General features: G+C 40.8%; 2 protein-coding genes across 3 annotated transcripts in view; both read right to left on the bottom strand.

Annotated features, from left to right (window-relative positions):
* Positions 1-236: 236 nt before the first annotated feature.
* LOC122561861 (protein transport protein Sec61 subunit alpha) lies at positions 237-27,703 on the bottom strand. Of its 2 annotated transcripts, none has more exons than XM_043714154.1 (12): positions 27,368-27,703; positions 22,930-22,997; positions 11,967-12,032; positions 11,803-11,881; positions 11,137-11,268; positions 9,661-9,770; positions 6,409-6,562; positions 6,084-6,244; positions 4,728-4,925; positions 3,455-3,646; positions 2,529-2,605; positions 237-1,251 (listed from the first exon to the last, which is right to left on the bottom strand). In XM_043714154.1, the coding sequence occupies exons 1-12, from the start codon at positions 27,372-27,374 to the stop codon at positions 1,065-1,067; spliced, it is 1,431 nt and encodes a 476-aa protein (XP_043570089.1). In that variant the 5' UTR covers positions 27,375-27,703; the 3' UTR covers positions 237-1,064. The 2 variants fall into 2 exon arrangements, with proteins under 2 accessions (XP_043570089.1, XP_043570090.1); XM_043714155.1 differs by lacking the exon at positions 27,368-27,703 and adding an exon at positions 27,156-27,317.
* The window catches only part of dhtkd1 (dehydrogenase E1 and transketolase domain containing 1), a 70,594-nt gene continuing 65,803 nt past the window's right edge, over positions 22,930-27,720 (bottom strand). Inside the window, exon 18 of the mRNA XM_043714152.1 lies at positions 22,930-22,997. The gene's annotated coding sequence lies outside the window, so the exon portion shown is untranslated. The remainder of the gene's footprint in view (positions 22,998-27,720) is intronic.

Raw genomic sequence — 27,720 nt, 5'->3', positions numbered from 1 at the left:
GGGTATTCCTCAGACAGTCAAAGTTGGAGTGAGCTGAAGATCAGCCTAGGATGTAATACCTTCTGTGGTTGGGAATCTGCCTGGCATTCATTGGAGAGGCTCAAGTAAAAAAAAAGTGCGATAAATAATATCAGCACTTAGAACCATAGGAAAGGAAGCAGAATCCAAGCAAACTTTGCAACATTTTCACTAAGTTTACAAATGCTCAAATTTGAAGTAATGACTGAGAAATAGTGTAACACAGAAACGGATTTATTAAACTTGTCCTAACTGAAACTCAAACTGTTGTGTCATCCCTAACTTTACTGAAATCATTAAAAGCATCAACTTACAAGATTACCATAATGGTCTCAATAACCCAAAGTGTACACTTTTAACACAAGTTCTACCTGTTCAGGCATCAATACATTTATTTAATACTTTTGACTTTTCACTTCTATATCAGTATATAATAAATAATGAACTGTAGTGTATGTCTTCATACAAATGCACATTCATATGGATTACTGTTTTTATTAATAATTTACATGAATACGTTTGGCACAGATTGGTTGCCAGATACAGGACAAATGGTTTCAGCCTGGAATCCAGACATAAGCTCAGGCAATTTCAAAATGCCACTCCAAGCATACATCAGGGAAACAAAACACTGGATTGTGACTTAGAATTTAAAAAATTATGATGTGCTAAAATGAAGAGTCACTTTCACATCTAAAACAAAGTTATTTCATCTATCATTTTGAAAATCATAATTTAACTTATCCAAGTTTCTTCTGTTTATGAGAAGACAGACAAAATGGAACAGGCATGCTTATTGAATACATCTGTACTGCAGATATTGTGACAGTAATAAAGCATCAGAAAGCACTACTTAGTACTGATGATGCTAGCTAGTACTGGAGTGTTAAGAGTGAAGGCAGTGAACAGTATGCTGTTCAAAGACAGCTGGGGGGGCGAAAGTTTTTAAGTGGATAAGCAAAAACAAAACTTCATACAGAAGACAGTGCATAACATTGAAAAAATCCCTTTTCCATAAGTAAGTAAATTCTTCAAGGTTTGGCAATTTAAAAGAATAATGCACCCATGCCTCCAACCTCAGCTTGTTCTTTCACAAAGATTTCAAAGTACTGATAGATAATAGTAACAGCAAGTAGGATTCCTGTTCCAGATCCAATGGCTCCCAGAAAATCTGCGAGGACTGAAAGTGCTCCGATGCAAAGCCCACCAAAAGCAGCTGCTGTAGGAATATACCTTGAGGTAAATTAGAAAGCCCATTACAAACTTGAACACAATAGCAGCTGGATGTTTTAAAACAAGATGCTGCACGATGATAAAGTATTAAATGATTCACTGGTACATACAGAATCATTAATACCTGTACATTTAAAATTAAAAGACGACACTTCATTAGCTGTAAAGCATTTTAAGGTGTCCTGAAGTTGTGAATGGTACCATGTAAATGTAATTTTTATTATTATAATATATCAACAATATTTTAAATGTGAAGTAAACCATATCGCTTCGAAAGAATCAAAATAGAGTAGACGCAGCATATCGAAAATAAAAACTGAAAATGCTGGAAATACTCAGGTGGAGAGACTAAGCAGTCAAATTTGACCTTACAACAGAACCAGTTGATTATTTTTGATGAACAGCTGCAAACCTGAAACGTTAATACTGTTTCTCCTTTGAATGATGCTGTCTGACATACAGATTTTGCATAGCTTATAGTACTTCATGAAAAATAATTTTACCATTCTCAAAGAATTTGATCTCAAGTTCAGTAAAATACAATAGAGAATGGTCTATCAAAAATATGAATTATTTTGTCTAACACTCATTTTGGTTAAAACTCATTTGTAATTTTTTTGATATGAAGTATTAGACTACTTCCCAAAACAAAACAGCATGAAAAGTTGCACCGTTTGGGTGCAAATATTACAATGTATTTAAATGTAAAATACAAGTAGATTGCCATGCAATTAGTTTTTCTAATAATAACTTTGGGCATATTTTCTTCCATGTTCTCAGAGCTCTACACAATATATGTTTTTAAAAATGAACTGTACTTCATTGGTTAGAGATTTGTTTTAAAAATCTGCAAGTGCTGGAATCCAAAGTAGACAAACAGGAGACTGGAGGAGCACAGAGCAAGCCAGGTAACATCAGGAGTCACCTCCCAGTACTGTCTGACTTGCAATGTTCTTCCAGCTTCCTGTTTGTCTACTTTGCACCTCATTGTTGCTGAGTAATAGGATTACATCTAAAATATAGCAAGTCCTCATTTAAAGTTGTGCATTCTTGAAAATTGTGACATAGGAATCAATGTTAAAAATGGACTTAGGATCTGTCGGGTCTGCCTCATCGCAAAAAGACATTAAACCTGAGAGATTAATGTCTTTTTACTTGAGTGTTTAAATTTCAGCCTCTATCATTTAATGATTATCTCAAATTCAGAAGGTTTCCACTACGGCTACGATATTTTGAATATACAATTATCCAACACAATCCAAAAAGTTAATACTGACCTATTGAGTTCATGGACCATTGAGGTTTCTCTGTGGCCTCTCATTACCATCTGCTGTTCTTTCAGCTGTTTAGCAACCTGAAAAAAGATACATCCTGTAATGAATATTTAGCATTCTTTGCAAATGGGATTTTGTCCCCTTTTATCATATTGCTAGAAACAGCAGCTTTCACATTTTGTGAGATAATTCAGAGCATGCAGAGTTGGTCTCCTCTAACTATTTCATTTGGTAGAGAGAAGACTTGGTGTAGCCTGCTACCCCTTCCAACCTCTTTCCCCCAATCCTGGCTTCATTATGTTGTTTTGGAGACATAAGTCACGATCTCCACGAGCATAGAAGAATATTGTCCAGCATCTTTCTGACAGCGTACATCATTAGAACCTGAGTACGAGAAAGCAACAGCAACAGTATATACCCAAATATTTCTGCACTACTTCAAAGTGTCAAATTTAGTACTGTACATTTGCTAAAAGACACTTAAAAATAACTTGAGGCTTACACTAATTTACCAGATCCTGGCAAATACTTACGGAAGAGAAAGAAAGTGAACAGTTTTAAATGAAGACTCAGTATGGGAAGGATCTTGACATAGACTACAGGGAATAACAATACAATTTTAGTTGTTAACTTCAATACGAATCTATTTGGAAGCATGCAATCTGCTTGGTCACTTCTTTCCAGAATTGCATTCCCATTCTTGACTTTCCATTCCAGATTTTGAATGTGCATTTGAACAAGCAGATGGGTCTTCTATTTAACATCTTGTTCGAATGACAGCAGCTCACATAATGCAGTACTCCCTCAAAAATGTACACAGCGCTGGCCTATATTCGGTGTTCAAAACCCACCATAGGCTCATTCCTATAACCTTCTGATCCACAGCATAACCAATTAAGCCAGGCGGACTGTGACTCAATATTACTTACATCCTTAGCAGAAGAACCAGAAACGTCAATCCAGGTCTTGGAGAAGAAAGCACATGATCCGAGCATGAAGATGATGTAAACAGCGACATGGATGGGATCATCAAACACAGCACTGATAGATTCCGGAGGTGAAAGATAATAACAGAGCCCACCAACAGGGTATGAGCGAGCTGGCCCACCTCCACTTACATCCTGGAAGTGATCACCAAATAAGTGAAGAGCTTTAAAACTACAACAAAACATAATACAAATGCAGGTAGGAAAACAAGAATCTTTTAATTCTTTATTTTAAACAACAAGTTTAACTTTTGTAAATTATTGTGGCAATAACCAGAAGGCTAGCAAGTGTTAGAAGAGTTGCTGCACAAATGTTAATATGCACCATAATCTTAAATGGAGTAAGCCAATGCTGGAATATCCACAATTTAAAAAAAATTACAATTAAGTGGGGTGGAGATGGCAAAAACTATTTTGAATAGTCGGTCACTGTTAGGATAACTAGTTAAGTACAGAATTCACAAAGTATTTCAGTTTTTTTTAAACAGTACAACATTGAGATTGGTTACTTCCATCTTGCAACAGAGCTTCCATAAACAAACACATAGATCTAGATACCATCTATCAACCCCTCAGAAAACGAACAGGAAAGGACATCACCACAAACCCCAGGAACCCCATCTAGGACAAACATATAAATAGAAAGCAGAAAACAACAGCTTCGCTTCACTTGGAGGTCACCACTGATGATGTTATCTAGCCAGGTAATGAAACGTCTGGATATCAAACCTACAGCTCAGCGAGCAAACCTACACCCTAAACCTCAACCTGAGCTACAAACCTTCACAAACCTTGCAAAAAAGAACTTCCAAAGTTAACTAAAACTTTTGCGCAAAAACAAATCACTAAATCACACAGATTACAAAGCTATGGCCATGAACCAGCTTTAAAACTTTAATTGAAATGCTTCTAATGATAAAGCAGTATGCATTTTGACATGCTGAGGCTGTTAAAACTTTCACACAGAAATACAAATTTGCTTTGGGAGTACAAGTAATATTAAACCAATCTTGTAACAAAAAACAGCATTTTTAAGTCACAACATAGTTGGATGCGTGGGGAAATTGTTTTCTTTAAAAAAAGGGCCAATTATTTTAAGTATACCCTTTCCAAAATAAATGTATCAATGCATTTTTAAAAGGTATCTGCGATAGCAATGAACGCAGCTGTACTTCACATCAACATTCAAAATAAATTGGTGCAGAGTTATACTTACAGCCCACTGGCCCAGCAGATTGACCAAGAAGTTGCCACTGAATCGAACAGACAACATCTGAGAGATAACGTACAAGTTGGATACAAGAGCAGACTGAAGTATGATAGGGATGTTAGATGTATAGAACAGCTTAATGGGATAGCTGCTGTACTGTCCACGGTAACGAGCAGACTTGATGGGTAGATCCACGCGGAATCCCTGAAAAATAAAACATTTACAGCTGTTTACAGTTATTTGAATAAGTAAAAATGTCCTAACTCCCATCTATTATTTAGAGCATGCACACTTCACATCTATCGTAATCGATATGACTTTCTGTACCAACAAATGAATGCTTACTCACAAAAAGAACACACTGCCGGGAACATAAGCAGCCTGGCATACTCCAGGAGGAAAAAACAGTGCAAAGACAATAACAAATTTTTAAAAATTGAAGTGGAACAATTTTATGCTGAAAATGCATAATTTCCAGTAAAACATGCAGGCCACAAGCTGTTCAATACTAACCCAAGAGTACATAAATAAAATCATCCCCATATCAAGAGACATTATTCTTACCAACAATGAAATTTCTTAATAAATTTATTTTTCTGGTACTTATAAGTAAATCTGGGCTGTGGGAGCTCGGTCGCTGAGCATATTCAATACAAATATCAATAGATTTCTGAATATTAAAGATACAAGGGATGTGGGAAGAGAACAGGTATATGCTAGAGGAATATTACCTATGATCTGGCTGAATGGCTTACTCCTGCTCCTATCTCGTAAGTTCTTTAATATTAAATACAACATGAAGAACATTCCCAATAAGCTATTGACTGCAGTGTTTCTATCACAAAACCAATACAGAAACTTTGTGAAGAAATTATTTGATTCCCTGTTCCATCACCATGTCCTGGGGTAAAGACAATATCAACCTCTGTCATTAGTCCACAAAAGTGCTGCCCATCATCAACTCAGGATGAATGTTTAGTTTACGTTGTATGCATCAGACTGGATCCGGCTAATTCACAGAGACTCTGCTGAAGATTCCCACTTGTACTCCCTCCCATTCCCCCACTTGGGAGGTACAATAATCCACAGGATGATTCAGATAAGCTTTGTAAACACAATGAATTGAGAAGTTATAAAAATCAAACCACAACTTATAGTCTGAGCCGAGCTGGATAAATAAATACAATTCACTAGGAGCATTACACTTTTGATATTGCAAAGACGATTTCATTGCAGTGTTAAACTTTTATTTGAGCAAATGCTTAGCCTGAACTGAATCAGGCAAGATGCATGTGGCTTCTTTTGAACTTTATAATGTTGGATTTTAAAAAGAACATCTCCTTCTTCCAGACATAACCTTACCTGGAAGTAGATAACAACAGCAAACACAAATATAGTGGCAATGAGGTTCATAAGATTGGGCAGATTCTGTCGGTAGAAAGCTTCCCGCAAAGCTCGAACCTTGTCTTGTCGAGTCGCCAGCAGATGGAAGAGTGCGATCACTGCACCCTCAAATTCAGTGCCTGGACAAAGCCATAATGATGATTTGAGTCACGAGTTTTGAGTTGTAAGAGTGCTGGAACTCATTTTGTAGGGCTTCAGCTATTGATAGCTACATTAATTTAAAAATAACAAATTAGATATTCTAACAGAGGGTTCACCAGCAAAATACAAGGCCACAGCTTACCCCTGCCAGTATTGATGGTGGTAGGGCTAAAAGCTTTCCAGACAATGGTTTCGCAGATATTTGTGGCAATGAAGAGGGAAATGCCAGATCCCAGACCATAGCCTTTCTGCAGCAGCTCATCCAGCAACAGGACTATCAACCCAGCAACAAACAGCTGAAAGACATGCACATTAAGGAAAAATTACAAAATATCTTGACACCAAGTTAATAGGTTAACAAAGTATTTTGGCTGGAAGATCATTGATCAATTAAGCTGACCCATCTAAATGGTCCCCTTTCCAGGAAAATATCCTTCTGTAAATTAACATTTGATAACCAGAAACTAATCTTTACAAAGTTCAAGATGGAACAAAAACGCCTTTAAAAAAACGGTGAGAGAAAAATATGATTAGGAGCATTCATCATACTAATTGGTTACCATCAATCCGATTGCAATGCTAAAGAACATTCTGGGATACTTATACAGGTGAGAACAAGATAAAAGTGGCCTTTCAAAGACATAAAAGCTGGAAAACTGCACTATTTTACATGTAATTTTGAGCATATTGGGATAGTTATATTATGCCCCACCAACACATACATATCCACACTGGATCGTTATAAATTAGACAGCTTGAGTGCACAGAAATAAAATTAAAATCTTGTGTTCAGTTATCACTTCATGAAAATAAGATCCTTACTCCGGATGTCAATTTAATGATCACGTTGGTTCTCTCTCAAAACACACTAGCTTTGTTTTAAAAGTTCCTCCCCTTCTGCATGTATGATAAAATTATAAAGATTACAGAGAGTAGACCAGGGAAAAGAAAGGAGGAATAAACAGCGGGTGTTTAATTATACTAAACAATGCACAATAAAGTCAGAAATGAAGACTCATGTTGGTTAAAATAACATTGAGAAGCATCACAATCAATATTTCATGAAACAAACATGTCAGCTCCTGTGTTAAACAAGCAGACAATTTCAGAGAAATGCATTTGCTGCCACTTGCTTCAGATTGGGAAGGCACTACTCAAAATCCAATTATGCAGTTATAGTCACATTTAGATGCTGACTATCTCTTGTACAAGTGCCACCTAGTAAATTTTGAAATATTCATTGAATTCATTTAAAAGTCCCTCTTCAACTTGTCCAAAATTAACATTTGACAACTTGCCAAACAGTATTTTGGTTGTGTAGAACCTGAGTATTGCTTACAAAAAAGGACTTTTGGCCAAAGCTATTCATATTTCACCTATCAGGACATTCATAGGGATACCAGTGTGAAGGAGAATAACATTTTGTACTGTACGATAAGTGTGCTGATTGATTGCCAAGTGGACTCTGACTGATAGAGGGGTTGCTGTGAGAATGCTCAACTTAGATGATGACCAATAGTTAATTACTAAGCTGTGTCTAAATTTAAACCAGATAGGTTGACTCTTAGGTTGAGGCATTACCCTCAAATGGCTTTGCCTGTTTGTGCCCATGAGGAAGGTTTTGAAAGGCACAGTTCCCTGAATGATGATAGGGAGACAGAAAAAAGCTCATATGACAGATAAGTTCCCTGTGGTAGGTTCATTCACAGAGTAAGGAGGCATGGGATACAGGGAAATTTGGCTGTCTGGATACAGAACTGGCTGGCCCTTAGAAGACAAAGAGTGGTAGTAGGTGGAAAATATTTAGCCTGTAGCTTGGTGACAACTCGTGTTCTGCAGGGATCTGTTCTGGGGCCTCTACTCTGTGCTTTTTATAAAAGACTCGGATGAGGAAGTGGAAGGGTGGGTTAGTAAGTTTGCTGATAACACGAAGGTTGGTGGAGTTGTGGATAGTGTAGAGGGCTGTTGTAGGTTGCAACGGGACATTGACAGGATGCAGAGTTGGGTTGAGAAGTGGCAGATGGAGTTCAACCTGGAAAAGTGTGAAGTGATTCACTCTGGGAAGGTCAAATTTGAATGCAGAAGACAGGGTTAAAGGCAGGATTCTTGGCATTGTGAAGGAAAAGACCAATCTTGGGGTCCACATCCATAGATCCCTCAAAGTTGCCACCCAAGTTGATAGGGTTGTTAAGGTGTATGGTGTGTTGGCTTTCATTATAAGGGGGATTGAGTTTAAGAGTCGCGAGGTTATGCTGCAGCTCTACAGAGCTCTGGTTAGATCACACTTGCAATATTGTGTTCAGTTCTGGTTGCCTCATTTTGGAAGAATGTGGAAGCTTTAGAGAGGATGCAGAGGAGATTTGTCAGGGTGCTGCCTGGATTGGAGGGCAAGTCTTATGAAGAAAGGTTGAGGGAGCTCGGGCTGTTCTCATTGGAGGGAAGAAGGATGAGAGGTGATTTTAATAGAGATGTACAAGATGATGAAATGCATAGATAGAGTGGATAGCCAGAGACTTTTTCCCAGGGCAGAAATGGCTATCTTGAGGGGGCATAATTTTAAGGTAATTGGAGGAAGGTTTAGGAGTGATGTCACAGGTCAGTTCTTCATACAGAGTGGTGGGTGCATGGAATGTGATGCCAGCAGTGGTAGTAGAATCAAATACATTAGGGACATTTAAGCGTCTATTGGATAGCACATGGATGATAGTAAAATGAAGGGTATGTAGGTTAGTTTGATCTTAGAGTATGATAAAATGTCAGTATAAGATCAAGGACCGAAGGGCCTGTACTGTTCTATGCTCTATTGCCAATGCTGGAGATCTGAAATAAAAACAAAGGACTGAAGAAACGCCACAGGTCTAACATTATCTGTGGAGAGGGAGAAAAACAGTCAATGTTTCAAACTGTGTTCCAAAGATGAGTGATACTGTACTTGAAATGTTAAATAATATGGCAGATGCTAGGCTGATAATACAAATGAGAACACGGCTGAATACAAAACATTCCAAGAGAAAGCGAAAATGAAAATCAAAAGCAAAGAGATATTATGAGAAGACACTGATAGCTAAAATAGAGAGGGGAGTTTTCTACATATAAATAATAAAAGGTTAGAAAATAGGTGAGCCAATTAGGTATCAAAAAGGAAATTTACACAGAGACAGAGGGCATTGCTGAGATTATAAATTACTACTTTACATCGTTTTTCTTAAGGAAGATGATGCAGAAGTCAAGCTACAGGAAGAGCCAAAAAATAAACAAGGAGAAGATACTCGATCGGTTGGGCAAATGGGAGGAGGTCAGATTGGGATGTCTGGTTGGCGAGGCTCCCTACAAGCTGCACAACTCCATAAAACAGCCGGTACAATACTTGGTACATGTAGCCTGAAGCACTGACCTGTATAATGATGAGTAGACAAATGCCGGCCCCCATCTCTGCTGGATCACCATACATGCCTGTCATTACATATACTATAGCCTGACCAATAGTGATAATCATCCCAAATACTGCAAAGAAAATAAAATATTCAAAAATCAATTCATTCAAAGCTATACATGCATGTCCAGTATAAGAGAAAATTTTTAAGATTTATTTTTGGGAAGACAGTGGCAATGTCACTGCACTACTAATCCTGAGTCCCAGGCTGATGATCTAGGTTAAAACCCCATTAGAGAAGATAGTGAAATTTGAATCAAGTAAAAGTCCAGAACAAAAACCTAGCCATGTAGCCATTGTCAATTGTTGCAAAAATCCCTCTGGTTCACAAATGTCCTTTAGGAAAGGAAACTTGCCATCTTTACTTGGTCCAACCTACAAGCTAATCAATGTTTTTTCTCATTTTTGTCGTGTCTGTGTGGACTGCTGAGTAGTCTAAGGGTATATTTAAACCAGAGTGGAAAGTCCTATGTGGTGGAGGAGGACGACGATGTGTGTGTGTGTGGGACTTTTAGTTATCAAGTGGCCATACAACTTATAGCAAACATTGTACGTGACTCCAAACCTACACAGTATCATGGACTCTGAATTGTCCTCTGGGTAATTAGAGATGGGGAATAAATAGTGGCTTAGCCAGAGATGCCCATGTATCATGAATGAATGAAAAATAATTGCAGAAACTGATGGAAAAAGAGAATAGTCTTTTTTAATAGCACAAAGGAAATATCAAAATATTTACTAGCACTTCAAGTACACAGTAACTTTTCAAAATCAATGAGACAAATTTTGTTTCGATTCTTTTAAAAACTCCAAACATTAACATTTCTTCAGATGAACAACTGAATTTCAAGCATAGGGACTTCAAAAATATTAAACAAGAGTCCAAGGAAATAGTGCGAAACCACTGATGACCAGGTCAAAAGTGTCATTTAAAGCGGTCTTCAGAGGATGGGGTGGTGGTGGGGTTTGGGAACAGAAATTCAGCTGAAAAGGGTCTGTGGGCATGGCTTCCAGAAGTGGAGTGGAATGAACAGATACTTTCTTCCGCCTAGCCTCTGGAGTAAATTTTGAAGGTAAATTGAAAGGTGGCTACAGACATATGGTGGGCAAGGCCACGAACAGATGAAGGTTAAAGAGTTTAAATTTGGATGTGTGGTGGCCTCAAAGTACAGATCAGGAGAGCACTGAAATACATGACACTAAAGATGACAAAGGCAGGGAATCTGGCTACAGCAGAAGGCAGACAGGGGGTGTTGGTAAAGGCATACCATGTTGCAGAAATGAAAGCTGGTAACTCTCTTTATGATGGCGAGGAAATGGGGTTTGAACCTCAACTCTGGATCAAATACGATGTCCATAGTGAATTTGATCTGGTTCAGCCAGAGATGGAAATCAGGACTCACTCCTCAAAGGTAATCTAGAATTCTAAATTCTTACGCTTTTGAGCTCCATTGAATAGTGCTCGATCTTTTGGCGTGTCACCAACTTCGATGATCTTTGCTCCAGCCAGTAGCTGCATAATTAGACCAGAGGTTACAATTGGAGAGATACCCAGTTCCATTAAGGTACCTGCAAACACCAGCAATTCAAGAAGAAACATCATAAATCACAGTAAAAAGCAGTTTATGTCAGCGCAAATCAATTTTGCTGAAGTAATTAATCAACATGTACAATGTCCCCATTCATGTATTAATAAATCGAGAGAATTTTAGCCATTTGCAAACAAGGCCTCCAACCGATTGCTTCTTTACAAGGTCTGATGCAGTTCCAACAACCATCACAATCGAGAACAGATTAATACCAATTATTTAGCTCAAGGCTGCTATTGGAAATTTGTTTACAGCCCAAATCATGCTTGTTTTGTACATATAACAACTGCATTTCAGCATCCTTAGCTATTTTTGAGAGATGCAATTAAGACATTAGATAAAGCATCTCTTCCACTGAAATGCCTCAAGAAGAGGTGAATTTAACTTTGCAATTAATACTGGACAGCACATTAGAAAAGGCACAGGGCATGATCTGTAAACTTTCTCCAGGATAGTCCTTCAACTGGAATTTGAATAGTTTAAATACAAGTTAACCTATTTTAATAAAACCTACCCCTGTTGGACGCCAGTATGACTCTCATCCAATAGAATGGATCGGCTGAGTCTGATGACATGATGCCGAACAATGGTATCTATAATCAACAATGAGACATTAGTGCGCTTCAAATATTGTTTGTAGTGAAAACGCTAGCCAATTTCTAAAACGAGTGCACTTACCTGACAGCATACTAAGAAAATGAAGAGTGTGATAGCTGTCCATAATACTTTTTCCCTGAACTGGATCTATGGGATAAAAGATGTTAAAGATAATGGTTTTCAAAAATCCAAGACACAACAGGCAGTTCTCCATTACTGTTCATTTTGTACTTTCACATATTGCACAGCAGTTACTAAATGGGGTAGGAAAGCAAAGTAACAGTTGCCTTGATAATAATCTGAAGGCTATCTTTGAATTTCAGGGTAATCCCAAGGAAGTCAACACTTCGGGAAGAAGAGAGCAGGACTGCATAATCTGACATTGTCCTGCATGACGTGGCAATTCTGTGCCCCTTAGATGTCATACTATTGGCAATAAGAATGTGTCAGCTGTGCCTCAGTTAATAGCACTCTCATCACTTTAGTCACTAGGTTTCAATACAATTCCCACTTCAGCAATTGAACACAAATCAATGCCAACACTACAGTGTAGCACTGAAATAGCACTGCATTTTTATAGGTACTTGACAATCAAAGTGCTCTGAAACATCAGGATTGTGACAAAGCACCAATGAAAGTCAGTCTTTTTCTAAAATTAGACAGAAAGAGATTTACAAACACAACATAAAATGTAACACTATTCCGTTAAATCTGTTCCTGCATGCAACTTGCATATCCTTTTCAAGACAAGAGCAGACTCAATGGGTTGAATGGCCAACTTCAAATCTTTTCTCTTGAAACATTCAGCAGTTCATATTAAGTCACAACACAAAGACATTTCAAATGAAAAAGAGCAAAACATACGAGTGTTTTTTGTGTCATGCTCTAGCAACTGGAGAAAGCTAAAAAATGGCTGCTAGATCATTTTTTTGTCTGATTTTTTGTGCACCAGTTTATCCATACAATAACGTAACAAGTAAAAAATAGTGGACAGATAAGATAGGAAACTTTCATCTTTAAAACAGGTTTTTTTTAAAAAAAAGAAGCTTAAGGATACTCCCAAAGAATTGCAGAAGATTCAGAGATTGGAATTCCTCTCATTGCCAACAAGGTCAGGTACTCCTTCAGGATTTTTGTACAAGACACAGAGGCAACCGTCTTTAGCCCAGGGTACTGCAGATAAGGTCTTCATGGCTAATCAGATCCAGGACAAATGTTCGGAGCAAAATCCAAAAATGTTCAATGCCTCCATCAACCTGACCAAGGACTGCCTTATGAGAGATTGATTCAAATTGGCCTGAATTCACTGCAATTTAGTAGGATAAGGGGAGTCTAACTGAAATGTAAAGTTCCAACAGGACTGGACAGATTTGGGCGGCACAGTGGTTAGCACTGCTGCCTCACAGCGCCAGAGACCCGGGTTCAATTCCCGCCTCAGGCGACTGACTGTGTGGAGTTTGCACATTCTCCCCGTGTCTGCGTGGGTTTCCTCCGGGTGCTCCGGTTTCCTCCCACAGTCCAAAGATGTGCAGGTCAGGTGAATTGGCCATGCTAAATTGCCAGTAGTGTTAGGTAAGGGGTAAATGTAGGGGTATGGGTGGGTTGCACTTCGGCGGGGCGGTGTGGACTTGTTGGACCGAAGGGCCTGTTTCCACACTGTAAGTAATCTAATCTAATCTAATTAGATGCCAGGACGAAATTCTCTGGTTGGAAATCTAGAACACGGGTCACAATCCAAGGAGATTTAGAACTGATGTTAGAAAAAATGCCTTTACTCAGAGGGTTGTGAACCTGAGAACTGTCTCCCACAGAAGGTTGCAGAGGATATTCAAGAAAGAGATAGATGCATTTTTAGATTTTAACATCAAGGGACATGGGAAGAAAGTACGAACACGGGTGCTATGCTATTGGAAGAAAGTTAGGATTGCAGATGCTGGAGATCAGAGTCGAGACTGTGGTGCTGGAAAAGCACAATAGGTCAGGCAGCATCTGAGGAGCAGGAGAATCGACATTTTGGGCATAAACTCTTCATCAGGCTGAAGAAGGGCTTATGCTGGAAACAATGATTCTCCTGCTCCTCAGATGCTGCCTGACCTGCTGTGCTTTTCCAGCACAACACTCTCAACTGTTGAACTGTTGGATCAGCCATGATCATATTGAATGGTAGAACAGCCTAGTTCTGCTCCTAGGTTCTGTGTTTTTTTACTTTCTCTAAATTGTGATGCCCTATGGTTTGGACAGAGAAACTTCGGATTCCTCATTCATAACTAAAAGCAAGAATCTAAATTTAGCGGATAATAGGGAAGGCAAATGGAACAAATGGAATATAACACGTGGGAGGATTTGCTAAAATCATACGAGGCAGCACTCAGACCACAGCTGAAACACTGTGACAAGTTTTGGGCCTCTTATCTAAGGAAATATAGTCTTGTACCAGGAGCATAATTTCACAACAAGGGCTGCCTATTTAAGGCAGAGGTGAGGAAGAACTTGTTCTTTTCAAAAGTGGTGAATCTGTGGAATTCTTTACCACACAGAGTTGTTCACTGGGTTAAGTATAATTCAAGGCTGAGATAGATTTTTAAATCTATAAGGGAATCAAGGATAATAGGGAAAAGTCAGGAAACTGGAATTGAGAATGACCAGATCAGCCATGATCTCATTGAATGGCGAAGCACTCAATGGGTTGAATGGCCTATTCCTGCTCCTACATATTATGGTCTAGTGTTTTGGCTACCCATTAAAGGTTGTCATCCCCTTGAGGCTCCTGTATAATAATATGATTGCTGCTATCCTGAGTAAAGACTCAAACTGACACTTTTTACATCCAAACCAGGGTTAAACAAATGTGTGGTTGTCCCCATCTTGTTCATCATCTAAGTGTCAGCACCCACATCAGAGAGGATGTACCATCTAGTGTCAGTGTCCTATATCATCTGGACAGGAAGCTCTTGAACCTTGGTCACTTCAGGCAAAAACTAAGCTCACCACTGTGAACATCTACAACCTTCAGTTTGTGGAAGACTGCTGCATGATGGCTCACTTGGTACAGGTCATGTAAAGGACATTCAACCTTTTCAACACTTCAAAGATGATGCTTGGCCTGTCCTTAACCATAATCAAGACGCAAGCCCTCCAACCTTCCTCGGGCCAGTTCAGCATTCTCTGCATCATCTGCATGGACAGGGCAACTCAAACATGCATAGCACTTCCCACAACTTTGTATTCCCTTGGAAGAGGTGGCTACCATCAAACTCCAGCACCCAGTCAACTGGGCTAGCATTTCTTCCTTCAAGCTGTGACGACGACTGACAACAAGAATCTGTGGACGTAAACAAAAGGCCCTGATCTACAAGACTATTGACTGCTTTGTAGTAAATCACACTTTGGGAGGAATAGAGGTGTATACTATTGTTGATCTGTAGCACAAAGGGACTCAGCAGTTGTAGTTCAGGATTCTCTTCAGTTTAACATTCAGGTACAATTGGCAAGTATGAAGGCAAATGCAATGTCAGCATTCATCTTGAAGGGGCTAGAATACAATAGCAGAATTACACTGCTGAGGCTGTACAAGGCTCCAGTCAGCCTTGGATTACTGTGAGCAGCTTTGAGCCCAGTATCTAAGGAAGGATGTGCTGACTGTTGATTGCTTGGCAAGACACTTCCTGACCCATCAAGGCACAAGCCACTTCAAGGCTCAATGACTCAAGTGCAAAATATAAAAATGGTGGCAGAAAAAGATGAATGCCAACCCATTCATCTAGGCTGTAAATCCCATTTCCCCATACAACAGGCACCTGCTGCAGAAAAACCTTTGGATCCAAAATTGAACTTTTCAGTCACGTGAAGATTCACCTAGCCAGACAAGATACATCCTCGATTCTGGAGAACAGTAAATTCAATTATGATGTGTCTGTGACTTTAGTAATAGATAAAGAAACAGTGTTCCAATTCCATTTGGGTAGATAGTTATGCAGCTTTGACTGCATATTTTTGGTTCAGGTAGCTGAATATCAGGACAGGAATTCTGAAACTGCCGATTCAAAACTAGAAACAAGTCAGCAGCTGACGACATTAATCTAAGCAGCTAGGGATGATATCCAATGGCTGTTCCTGAACCTAAATATTGTATATTGACGACCAAGTGACTGCCATGAAACAGGAACTTAAACCATAACTCAAAAATGTCAATTAAACAAATAAATGTGTGCCTAAATAAGCCTAAAATTAGTTAAGGAAGCAAATTTAAAACTTATCCTCTATCATTATAGTTATACAAAAATATGAATGTAACTTTCAGGTGTGTTCCATAGTCATGTCCAATGTGACCAAAATTGTAATTTTTTCAGAACTGCTATTTCACTCCATCTTTGCAGTTAACAAGTAAAACTTTGATCCGAGAACGTAGCAACAGAAACTACAAATCTCTCACTAATACCCTTAAGAAAAGTTGCACTTGCAGCCAACAGATTGTTTTATACTTTGTAAATTATATGACTCAATGGAAATCTTTTCTTTTTCTCTCTTCTCCCCCTCCTGAATACTGAGGGAGTGAGTATAGGCAGTTTTACTTATCTCTAAGGAAAAAGCATTTCCACCACGTGTTGGTGAATTCTGCTGCAAATTAAAAACAGCGTATTTAAAGTACTTGCATACAATGTAGTTTCCATTATAAAATCTTCCATTTGAAGAAATCTTAAAACTTAAATCAGGGAGTCCAGAACTAGAGGACATAGATTTATGATGAGAGGAGAAAGACATAAACGGGACTTCAGGGGCAACTTTTTCACGCAGGGGGTACTGCGTGTATGGAATGAGCTGCCAGAGGAAGTGGTGGAGGCTGGTACAGTTCAACATTTAAAAGGCATCTGGATGGGTATATGAATAGGAAGGGTTTAGAGGGATATGGACCAAGTGCTGACAAATGGGATTAGATTAGGTTAGGATTTCTGGTCAGCATAGACAAGTTCAACTGAAGGATCTGTTTCCGTGCTGTACATCTCTAAGTCTCTACGATCTGACGTCAAACTCAGGAGATTGTCACTGATGACACATCAACACAGTGGTGATATTTATAATTTTGTGCTGAATTTACTTTTCCAACAATATATACCATTCCCAGATCAAAAACAAATAGGCAACCAACCAATTTCCAAGACTGATTGCTTTAATTTCCAAAACTATAGGTTTTTTTTAAAAATTCACTTGTGGGATGTGGTCATTGCTGATTGGCCAGCATTTATTTGCACATCATTAGTTGCACTTGAGAAGATAATGGTGAGCTGCCTTCTCGAACCGCTGCAGTCCATGTGTTGTTGGGTGACATACAATGGGGGTTCCAGGATTTTGAGTGGCATGGAAGGGAACTTACAGGTCATGGTGTTCCCATGCGTCTGCTGCCCTTGACCTTCCAGGTAGAAGTGGTCACGGATTTGGAAGGTGCTGTCTAAGGATCTTTGGTGAATTTCTGCAGTGCAACTTGTAAATAGTACATACTGCTGCTACTGAGCGTCAGTGGTGGACGGAATGGATACTTCAGGACGTGACTCCAATCAAGTGGGCTGCTTTGTCCTGGATAGTGTCAAGGCTTCTCGAGTATTGTTGGAGCGGCACCCATCTAGGTAAGTGGGGAGTATTCCATCACACTCCTGACTTGTGCCTTGTAGATGATGGACAGGCTATGGGGAGTCCTGACTCCGCATATTTGCTGCGGGATTCCGAGACCTCAACTACAATTGTACCACTGATTTTTGTGGCGAATGCAGCTGAGTTTCTGATCAATGGTAACCCCTATATGTTGCTAGTGAGGGATTCAGTGACAATAACACCATTGAATGTCAACAGAAAGTGGTTAGATTGCCTCTTACTGGAGACAGTCATTGTTTAGCATTTGTGGTGGTGTTAGTTACTTAACACTTGACAATCCAAGCCTGGATATTGTCCAGGTCTTGATGCATTTGAACATGGACTGCTTCAGTATCTGAGAAGTCATGAAAACTGGTGAGCATTGTGTAACCATCAGCAAACATCCTCACTTCTAACCTTATGAATGGAGGGAACGTCAACGATAAAGCAGCTGAAGATGGTTAGGCATAGGACACTACCCTGAAGAACTCCTGTAGAGATGTCCAGGAGCCGAAATGACTGACCTCTAACAACCACAACCACCTTCCTGTGTACCACAATGACCCCAACCAGCAGACAACTTGCCTCCGAAACCCACTCATTCCAATTTTACTTGGGCGCCTTGACACCACACTCAGACGAAAGTATTCTTAATGTCAACGGCTGTCACTCTCACCTCACCTCTAGAATTAAATTCAGTTGGCTAAATGTCTCACCATGCATGAAGTTTTGGAGAAGCCGCTACTAAGCCTGGTTTGTTACCCGTTGTGGTGTAAAATTATGTCCCAATACATGTGTGAATCATAATGTAACACATGTATTGGGCCAAGCAGTGGAATGTGGTGAAACGGTTAAAAATTATGTCCCAATACATGTGTGAATCTAACCGGAATGGAGGTGTTGCTTAGTCCCGTGTGAATCTTATTACACACCTCCCCGTGTGAATCTTCTTATCTGTATGTAACCAGAATGGAATGTGTTTTTTAGCCTTGCTCTGCTGTTCACATGAATGTTTATATCTGGAAAAGAGTATATCAGCTGGAAAAGTCTCCAGTTCGGTGAGTCTGCTCCGGGGTTACGTTTAACCGCCGAGCGTGGGTTGTTGGCAACCGCTCTACGAGAACTGACGGCTCCCAGTTCCGGTAACATGTAGAGTGAGTATAAGCCAGACCCGTTGTAAGTATGAGACCTGGTTGTGGCGACGCTGCGGGGAATAAAATGCTCATATTCTAGCAGACTCGCCTCTTGGTCGTTTGTTCTGTGTCAGACTACTCTCCTACGAACCTGACCTTGAGAATTTTTTTAAAACACCCGTGCCACGTGTTAGCGAGGCGAGGAATAGGGAGAGAGAGGAGTTGAACACGTGGCTACAGGGATGGTGCAGGAGGGAGGGTTTTGGATTCCTGGATAATTGGGGCTCTTTCTGGGGGAGGTGGGACCTCTATAAACAGGATGGTCTTCACCTGAACCAGACGGATACCGATTTTCTAGGGGGGAAATTTGCTAATGCTACCCAGGTGGGTTTAAACTAATTCAGCAGAGGGATGGGAACCTAAATTGTAGTTCAAATATACAGGAAGTTGAGAGTAGTGAAGTCAGAATAAGATTTCAAGATCGCGAGAAGGCACCAGCAAACAAGAAGTTGGCTTGAAGTGTGTCTACTTCAACGCCAGGAGCATCTGGAATAAGGTGGGTCAACCTGCAGCATGGGTTGGTACCTGGGATTTTGATGTTGCGGCCATTTCCAAGACATGGATAGATCAGGGACAGGAATGGTTATTGGAGTTCCAGGATTTAGATCTTTCAGTAACAGAGAAAATGGTAAAAGAGGGGGTGGTGTGGCACTGTCAGTCAAGGACAGTATTACGGTTGCAAAAAGGATGTTTGAGGACTCATCTACTGAGGCAGTCTGGGCTGAGATTAGAAACAGAAAAGGAACAGTTACCCTGTTGGGAGTTTTCTATAGGCTGCCAAATAATTCCAGAGATGTAGAGAATTGGATAGCAAAGATGATCCTCGATAGGAGCGAGACTGAAAGGGTAGTTGTTATGGGGGACTTTAACTTTCCAAATATTGACTGGGTATACTATAATACTTTAGATGGGTCAGTTTTTGTCCAATGTGTGCAGGAGGGTTTCCTGACAGTATGTAGACAGGCCAACAAGAGGTGAGGCCACATTAGATTTAGTACTGGGTAATGAACCCGGCCAGGTGTTAGATTTGGAGGTAGGTGAGCACTTTGGTGATAGTGACAACTCTCTATGACTCCATGACAATTAAATTGTGTTTACTTTAGTGATGGAAAGGAGTAGGTATATACCGCAGGGCAAGGGTTATAGCTGGGGGAAAGACAATTACGATGCAATTAGGAAAGATTTAGGGTGCATGGAATGGGGAAGGAAACTGCAGGGGATGGGCAGTTGAACTGTGCAGCTTATTCAAGGAACAGCTCCTGTGTGTCCTTAGTAAGAATGTACCGGTCAGGTAGGGAGGAAGTTATCCAGCACGGGAGCCGTGGTTTACTTAGGAATTCTTGTCAAGAAGAAGAAGGCGGCTGATGTTAGGTTGAGATGTGATGGCTCAGTTAGGGTGATTGAGGATTACAAGTTAGCCAGGAAAGTCCTAAAGAAAAACCTAAGAGGAGCCAGAAGGGGACATGAGAGGTCATTGGCGGATAGGATCAAGGAAAACCCTAAGGCTTTCTATAGGTATAGCAGAAATAAAAGAATGACTCATGTAAGATTAGAGGTAAAAACAATGACTGCAGATGCTGGAAACCAGATTCTGGATCAGTGGTGCTGGAAGAGCACAGCAATTCAGGCAGCATCAGAGGACAGGCCTCGGATGCTGCCTGAATTGCTGTGCTCTTCCAGCACCACTGATCCAGAATCATGTAAGATTAGGGCCAATCAAGTATAGTAGTGGGAAGTTGTGTGTGGAGCCAGAGGAGATAGGAGAAGTGGTAAGTGAATAATTTTCATCAGTATTCACACTAGAAAAAGACAACGTGGTCGAGGAGAATACTGAGATACAAGCTACTAGACGAGATGGGATTGAGGTACACAAGGAGGAGGTGTTAGCAATTCTGGAAAGTGTAAAAATAGATAAGTCCCCTGGGCTGGCTGAGATTTATCCTAGGATTTTCTGGGAAGCCATGGAAGAGATTGCGGAGCCTTTGGCTTTGATCTTTATGTCATCATTGTCTACAGGAATAGTGCTAAAAGACTGGAGGATAGCAAATGTTGCTCTCTTGCTCAAGAAGGGGAGTAGAGACAACCGTGGTAATTACAGACCTGTGAGCCTTATTTCGGTTGTGGGTAAAAGTGTTGGAAAGGGTTATAAGAGATAGAATTTATAATCATCCAGAAAGGAATAAGTTGAGTAGGGATAGTCAACACAGTTTTGTGAAGGGTAGGTTGTGCCTCACAAACCTTATTGAGTTCTTTGAGATGGTGGCCAAACAGGTGTATGAGGGTAAAGCAATTGATGTGGTGTATATAGATTTTGGTAAGGCATTTGATAAGGTTCCCTAACGGAGGCTATTGCACAAATATAGTAAAAACAATGACTGCAGATGCTGGAAACCAGAGTCTAGATTAGAGTGGTGCTGGAAAAGCACAGCAGTTCAGGCAGCACCCAAGGAGCAGTAAAATCGACGTTTCAGGCAAAAGCCCTACATTAGGAATTCCTGATGCTGCCTGAACTGCTGTGCTTTTCCAGCATCACTCTAATCTAGACTATTGCACAAATATGGAGGCATGGGTTTGAGGGTGATTTAGTGGTTTGGATCAGAAATTGGCTTACTGAAAGAAGACAGAGGGTGATGGTTGATGGGAAATATTCATCCTGGAGTTCAGTTTCTGGTGGGATACGGCAAGGAACTGTTTTGGATCCACTGTTGTGTGTCATTTTTATAAATGACCTTGATGAGAATGATGAATTAGTAAATTGCAGATGACATGAGGGTTGGTAGAGTTGTGGATAGTGCAGGTTACAGAAGGGCATAGATAAGCTGCAGAGCTAGGCTGAGAGGTGGCAAATGGAGTTTAGTGCAGCAAAGTGTGAGTTGATTCAAGTTGGAAGGAGAAACAGGAGTAAAGAGTACTGGGCTAATGGTAAGATTCTTGGTAGTGTAGATGAGGAGAGAGATTTCAGTGTCCAGGTACATAGATCCTTGAAAGTTGCCACCCTGGTTCATAGGGTTGTTAAGAAGGCATACAGTGTGTTAGCTTTTATTGATAGAGGGATTGAGTTTCAGAATCATGAGATCACGCTGCAGCTGTACAAAACTCTGGTGTGACCACATTTGGAGTATTGTGTACAGTTCTGACCAATGCATTATAAGAAGATGTCGAAGCTTTGGAAAGGGTTCAGAGATTTACTTGCCTGGGTATGGAGGGAAGGTCTTATAATGAAAGGCTGAGGATTTGAGGCTGCTTTCATTAGAGAGAAGGTTAAGAGGTGACTTAATTGAGATATATAAGATAATCAGAGGGTTAGATATGTTGGACAGTAAGAGCCTTTCTCCTGGGATGGCGATGGCTAGCACGAGGGGACATAGCTTTGGCGGCACGGTGGCACAGTGGCTAGCACTGCTGCCTCACAGCGCCGGAGACCTGGGTTCAATTCCCGCCTCAGGCGACTGACTGTGTGGAGTTTGCACGTTCTCCCCGTGTCTGCGTGGGTTTCGTCCGGGTGCTCCGGTTTCCTCCCACAGTCCAAAGATGTGCAGGTCAGGTGAATTGGCCATGCTAAATTGCCCGCAGTGTTAGGTAAGGGGTAAATGTAGGGGTATGGGTGGGTTGCGCTTCGGTGGGTCGGTGTGGACTTGTTGGGCTCAAGGGCCTGTTTCCACACTGTAATGTAATCTAATCTAATCTAATCTTTAAATTGAGGGGTGATAGATATAGGACAGATGTCAGAGTAGTTTCTTTACTCGGAGAGTAGTAGGGGCGTGGAACGCACTGCCTGTAACAGCAGTAGGTTTGCCAGCTTTAAGGGCATTTAAATGGTCATTGGATAGGCATATGGACAAGAATGGAAGAATAAATGGGCATCAGATTAGTTCCACAGGTCAGCGCAACATTGAGGGCTGAAGGGCCTGTGCTGCGCTGCAATGGTCTATGTTCTATAACTCAAGCGGTAAGGTTGCAGGTTTTGCTAATTAAGATATTTGCTGGCATTTACTACTTCAAGCAGATTTGCAATAGAACTTACTTGCCACGTATTTTATGATCAAAGGCATGGCAGAAAGATACAGGTGAGAAGCAAGTCAATTCGAACACACCCATTCAGATATAAAAATACTCTGAAAATGATACTTCCTACAGAGAAACCAAGAGCATAGATCTGATGGAAGCATATTTAAACTCCTTGCATATGTAAAATTAAAAAGTAACACAAACTGAAATTAATTTACCTTTCTTTCCGGTTTCTGGATTTCAGGTAGAACAGCACAAAATGGCTTGATGACTTCTAAAAATTTAACTGCAATAGACAAGAACATTAAAACTTAATTGACTTAAAAAGGCTATAAACTAGCTATAGACTCAGTCTTCCTTTTGTTTCTAAAAGGCTCTGCAACAATACTTTCACTTTTCTTTCACAGTGACAGAACAGAAATCTGAATAGTACCAGACAAAAGCAGAGACGCTGCCAATTATTCAGTTCTTCATATTGTGTGGTGTTGCAAAGGAAACTGATAATAGAGTTCTATATTTTTAAAACAAAATGGATGAGAACATGAACTGGGGCTGAAGAAAAGGTTTGAAGGATTTATGGGTTCTTTCTCTCCATGCAATTTGGGAGTTTGCATTAAAAAAAATCTTGCACTGAATCCTAAGGGTGAATCAGTTTCAGGTATGCCACATTCCACCAGGTATTCTCATTTGTAAGAAACCATCTATTGGTAGGAGCTGGTTCTCAACCTCAAGGTAGCATTAAACCCTAATCTTCACATCATCACTGTCAGTGATGCAGTAGTAAAAATACAACACACTAAAGTTGCAAAGTGTGCATCTGAATTTATTTTCAAATAAGCCAAGTACCTCATGGCTGCCTAAACAACTCTTTAGTGAGCCACTCCTCAGGTTTGGACCCTCAATCAAATACACAGTGTAACAAAAACAAAAACTTCTGGAATTTCACAGGTCAAGCAAAATCTAGGGAGAAACAGTTACCGTTTCAGATATATGGTGACCCGGCATTGTATTATGCTTTTGTAAAAGTCACTGAATACCAAATAAGACCAGATCTTTCAATTAATTTATCCTTTCATTTTACTACCCTGCAATATTTTAAAAATTTATGTCACATCTGCAAAGAATACATATAAAAACTGGTATTGACTGCATTTTTCCAAGCCTTCTGGGACAGAGTATTTCATACACCCACCACTCTCTGGGTGAAGAGGTTTCTCCTCAACTCTGTTCTAAGTGGCCTACCCCTTATTTTTAAACTGTGTCCTCTGGTTCGGGACTCACCCATCAGCTGAAACATGCTTCCTGCCTCCAGAATGTCCAATCCTTTAATAATCTTATATGTCTCAATCAGATCCCCTCTCAGCCTTCTAAACTCAAGCGTATACAAGCCCAGTCGCTCCAATCTTTCAGCGTAAGATAGNCTAACTTGACTCCATTACGGTAGTAATCTGCCTTCCTGTACTTGCCACCAAAGTGGATAACCACACATTTATCCACATTAAACTGCATCTGCCATGCATCCCTCCACTCACCTAGCCTGTCCAGGTCACCCTGTATTCTCCTAACATCCTCCTCACATTTCACCCTGCCACCCAGCTTTGTGTCATCAGCAAATTTGCTAATATTACTTTTAATACCTTCATCTATATCACTAATGTACGTTGTAAAAGGCTGCGGTCCCAGCACTGATCCCTGCGGCACACCACTGGTCACCATCTGCCATTCCGAAAGGGGACTGTTTATCACTACTCTTTGTTTCCTGTCAGCCAACCAATTTTCAATCCATGTCAGTATTTTGCCCCGTATACCACGTGCCCTAATTTTGCTCACTAACCTCCTATGTGGGACTTTATTAAAGGCTTTCTGAAAGTCCAGGTACACTACATCTACTTGTCCACCCTCAGAGTTACATCCTCAAAAAATTCCAGAAGATTAGTCAAGCATTGTTTCCCCTTCATAAATACATGCTGACTCTGACCTATCCTGTTACTGCTATCCAGATGTGTCGTAATTTCGTCCTTTATAATTTACTCCAGCATTTTTCCCCACCACTGAGGTCAGACTAACTGGTCTATAATTCTCTGGTTTCTCTCTCCCTCCTTTCTTAAGAAGTGGGATATCATTTGCCACCCCCCAATCTGCAGGAACTGATCCTGAATCTATAGAACATTGGAAAATGATCACCAATGCATCCACAATTTCTAGAGCCACCTCCTTCAGTACCCTGGCATGCAGATTATCAGGTCCCGGGGACTCATCAGCCTTCAGGCCTAACAGTCTCTCCAACACCATTTCCTGCCTAATGTAAATTCCCTTCAGTTCAGGTCCTTCAGCTACTATTACATCTGGGAGATTGCTCGTGTCTTCCCCAGTGAAGACAGATCTAAAGTACCAAATCAACTCTTCTGCCATTTCTTTGTTCCCTGTAATAAATTCAACCGTTTCTGTCTTCAAGGGTCCAATTTTAGTCTTAACCATTTTTTTTCTTTTCACATACCTAAAAAAGCCTTTACTATCCTCCTTTGTATTTTTGGCCAGTTTACCTTCGTACCTTATTTGTTCTTTGCGTATTTCCTTTTTAGTTATCCTCTGTTGTTCTTTAAAAGCTTCCCAGTCCACCGATTTCAAACTCATCTTTGCAATGTTATACTTTTTCCCTTTTGTCTTTATATGGTCCTTAACTTCCCTCGTCAGCCACAGCCACCTTTGCCTCCTCTTAGGATCTTTCTTCCTTTCTGGAATGAACTGATCCTGCATCTTCTGCATTATACCCGGAAATACCTGCCATTGTTGTTCCGCTGCCATCCCTGCTAGGATATTGCACCATTGAACTTTGCCAGCTCCTCCCCCATAGCTCCATAGTTCCCCTTATTCAACTGAAATATTGTCACTCCCGATTCTACCCTCTCCCTTTCAAACTGCAGATTAAATCTTATTGTATTGTGGTCACTACCTCCTAATGGCTCCTTTACTTCAAGGTCTCTGATCAAATCCGGTTCGTTGCACAACACCAGATCCAGAATTGCTTTCTCCCTGGTAGGCTCCAGCACAAGCTGTTCTAAGAATTCATCTCGGAGACACTCCACAAACTCCCTTTCTTTGCGATAGGCCAATTTCAGCTCCTTATTCAACTTACACACTACATCCAGGCTATTATTTGGGGGCCTGTAGATAACTCCCATTAGGGTCTTTCTACCCTTAGAATTTCTCAGCTCTATCCATACTGACTCTACACCCCCTGATTCTAGGTGCCCCGCACAAAGGACTGAATATCATTCCTTACCAACAGGGCCACCCCAACCCCTCTGCCAGTCCTTATGATAGCACGTATAGCCTTTGGTTCAAAAGTAATCCCTTGGCAGTAAAAAGGACAAGATATCCTGATAGCTTGACAATGCAAATGAGAATGTGAATGATACTCAATAATTTCTTCACAAATAAATGCATTATCAATATGTCAATTAAAATAAAATAAAAATAGGGCTCTTGTGCAGCGGTAGTGTCCCTACTCCTGCACTGTGGAGGCCCAGATTCAAGTTCCATCTCCTCCTGAGATGTGTAATAGCATCTACGAGCAGATTGATCAGAAAAGCAATTTTTAAAATGAAGTGGGGCCATTTTAGCATAGTGGTAGTTCCTTGCCTCTGAACCAGGTGCACTGGCTTCAAGTCCCACCTGCACATGAGCTGTTTAATTATATCTCTGAACATGTTGATTAGAAAACATCAAAAGCAAGTAAAAACAAGATGCAGGGGGACATTTCATCAAATTTCAAACAGGAACGCTACAACCTCTACTCTGAAGGTCAAAGAAAACTGATTTACCTAGCATGGATTCACAGTTATTGTTAAGTATTACGAAATGAATTTGGAGTTTGTCCAATTACTGCAGTTGAAAGTCACCGTTCCAACAAAGGGCAATCATGTTGAAATGTTTGTGGTTCCAAAGCTACTTAGTATTTCCAGCATTTCCTTTTAATTTCAAAATAACAGAAAGTGCGAACTGCAGGTGCTGGAGATCAGAGTCGAACAGTGTGGTGCTGGAAAAGCATAGCCGTTTAGGCAGCATCTGAAGAGGAGAGTCGACGATTCGAGACCAAGCTCTTCGCCAGGAAGAGCTTTCCTGATGAAGAGCTTATGCTCAAAACGTCGGTTCTCCTGCTCCCCGGATGCTGCCTGACCTTTCCAGCACCACACTGTTCGATTTTAATTCCAAATGTCCAGCACCCACAGCATTTTATTCCAGGAGGCAAGTCAGCATGGAGTGGATACAATGAGGATTGAATCAAACAGGTACACGAAAAAAAATACCAGCATATTACCAACAATGAATGAATGTGTAGCTGTTAGTTTCCCTCAATGGCTGTCTACCTCTCGCCATCTCAATGACGTTTACCCAGACAGCACACCGAGTAGGGTCGAGTAAAGATGCACCAGTCCCTTACCTGAGGGGGACTAAAAGCTCACCAACTTCCATCCCCAGGGAGAGGGAATATTTAGTAACGCCCCCCTCTCTCCCAGGCAGTAAATAGTTAGTAATTCCCGGGGAGTAAATACTAACCACCCCCCTCCCTCCAGAGGATAAAGACGCTCCCCTGGGGAAGGTAAATATTCACTGCCCTCCACCTTGCCCAGGGGTGAGGTTGTAAGTACTCACTGGCCATGGCTGCTGTTCAGCTCCAGCTGTTTCCAGCCGGGAGCACGTGATCACCGGTGTGGACACGTGACTCCCGTTGACAGGCAAACTAGGAGCGCGCTTGGTCTTCGGTTGATGGCGGTTTAATTACGGCCCCCCCTCCTCTCCCAGTTGCCAGTGATTTAATCGCTGCCCTCTTCTCATGGCCTTCCCCCGCCCAGTTGCCGGTGCTATTTCTGTTTGTATTTTTGCCCCAAATACGCGTCAGGATAAAAATTGCTCCCTCCTGACTTCCCCGCCCCTCGTGAGCAACGCCGGCCCCAGACGTCAGCGCGCACACACGCGTCACGTCCTGTCGGCGCCAACGGACGGCG

Source organism: Chiloscyllium plagiosum, chromosome 23 (assembly GCF_004010195.1).
Source record: "Chiloscyllium plagiosum isolate BGI_BamShark_2017 chromosome 23, ASM401019v2, whole genome shotgun sequence".
NCBI classification, from domain to species: Eukaryota; Metazoa; Chordata; class Chondrichthyes; order Orectolobiformes; family Hemiscylliidae; genus Chiloscyllium; species Chiloscyllium plagiosum.
This window is presented reverse-complemented; position numbering and strand designations above follow the sequence as displayed.

What these genes read in the sequence shown, in the direction of transcription:
- LOC122561861 (XM_043714154.1), bottom strand. An exon ending in CATACTGGCGTCCAACAGGG is followed by an intron (nt 11,269 to 11,802) that starts GTAGGTTTTATT and finishes TGGTGTTTGCAG; the next exon opens with GTACCTTAATGGAACTGGGT. An exon ending in ATCTGCTGGGCCAGTGGGCT is followed by an intron (nt 3,647 to 4,727) that starts GTAAGTATAACT and finishes GATCACTTCCAG; the next exon opens with GATGTAAGTGGAGGTGGGCC.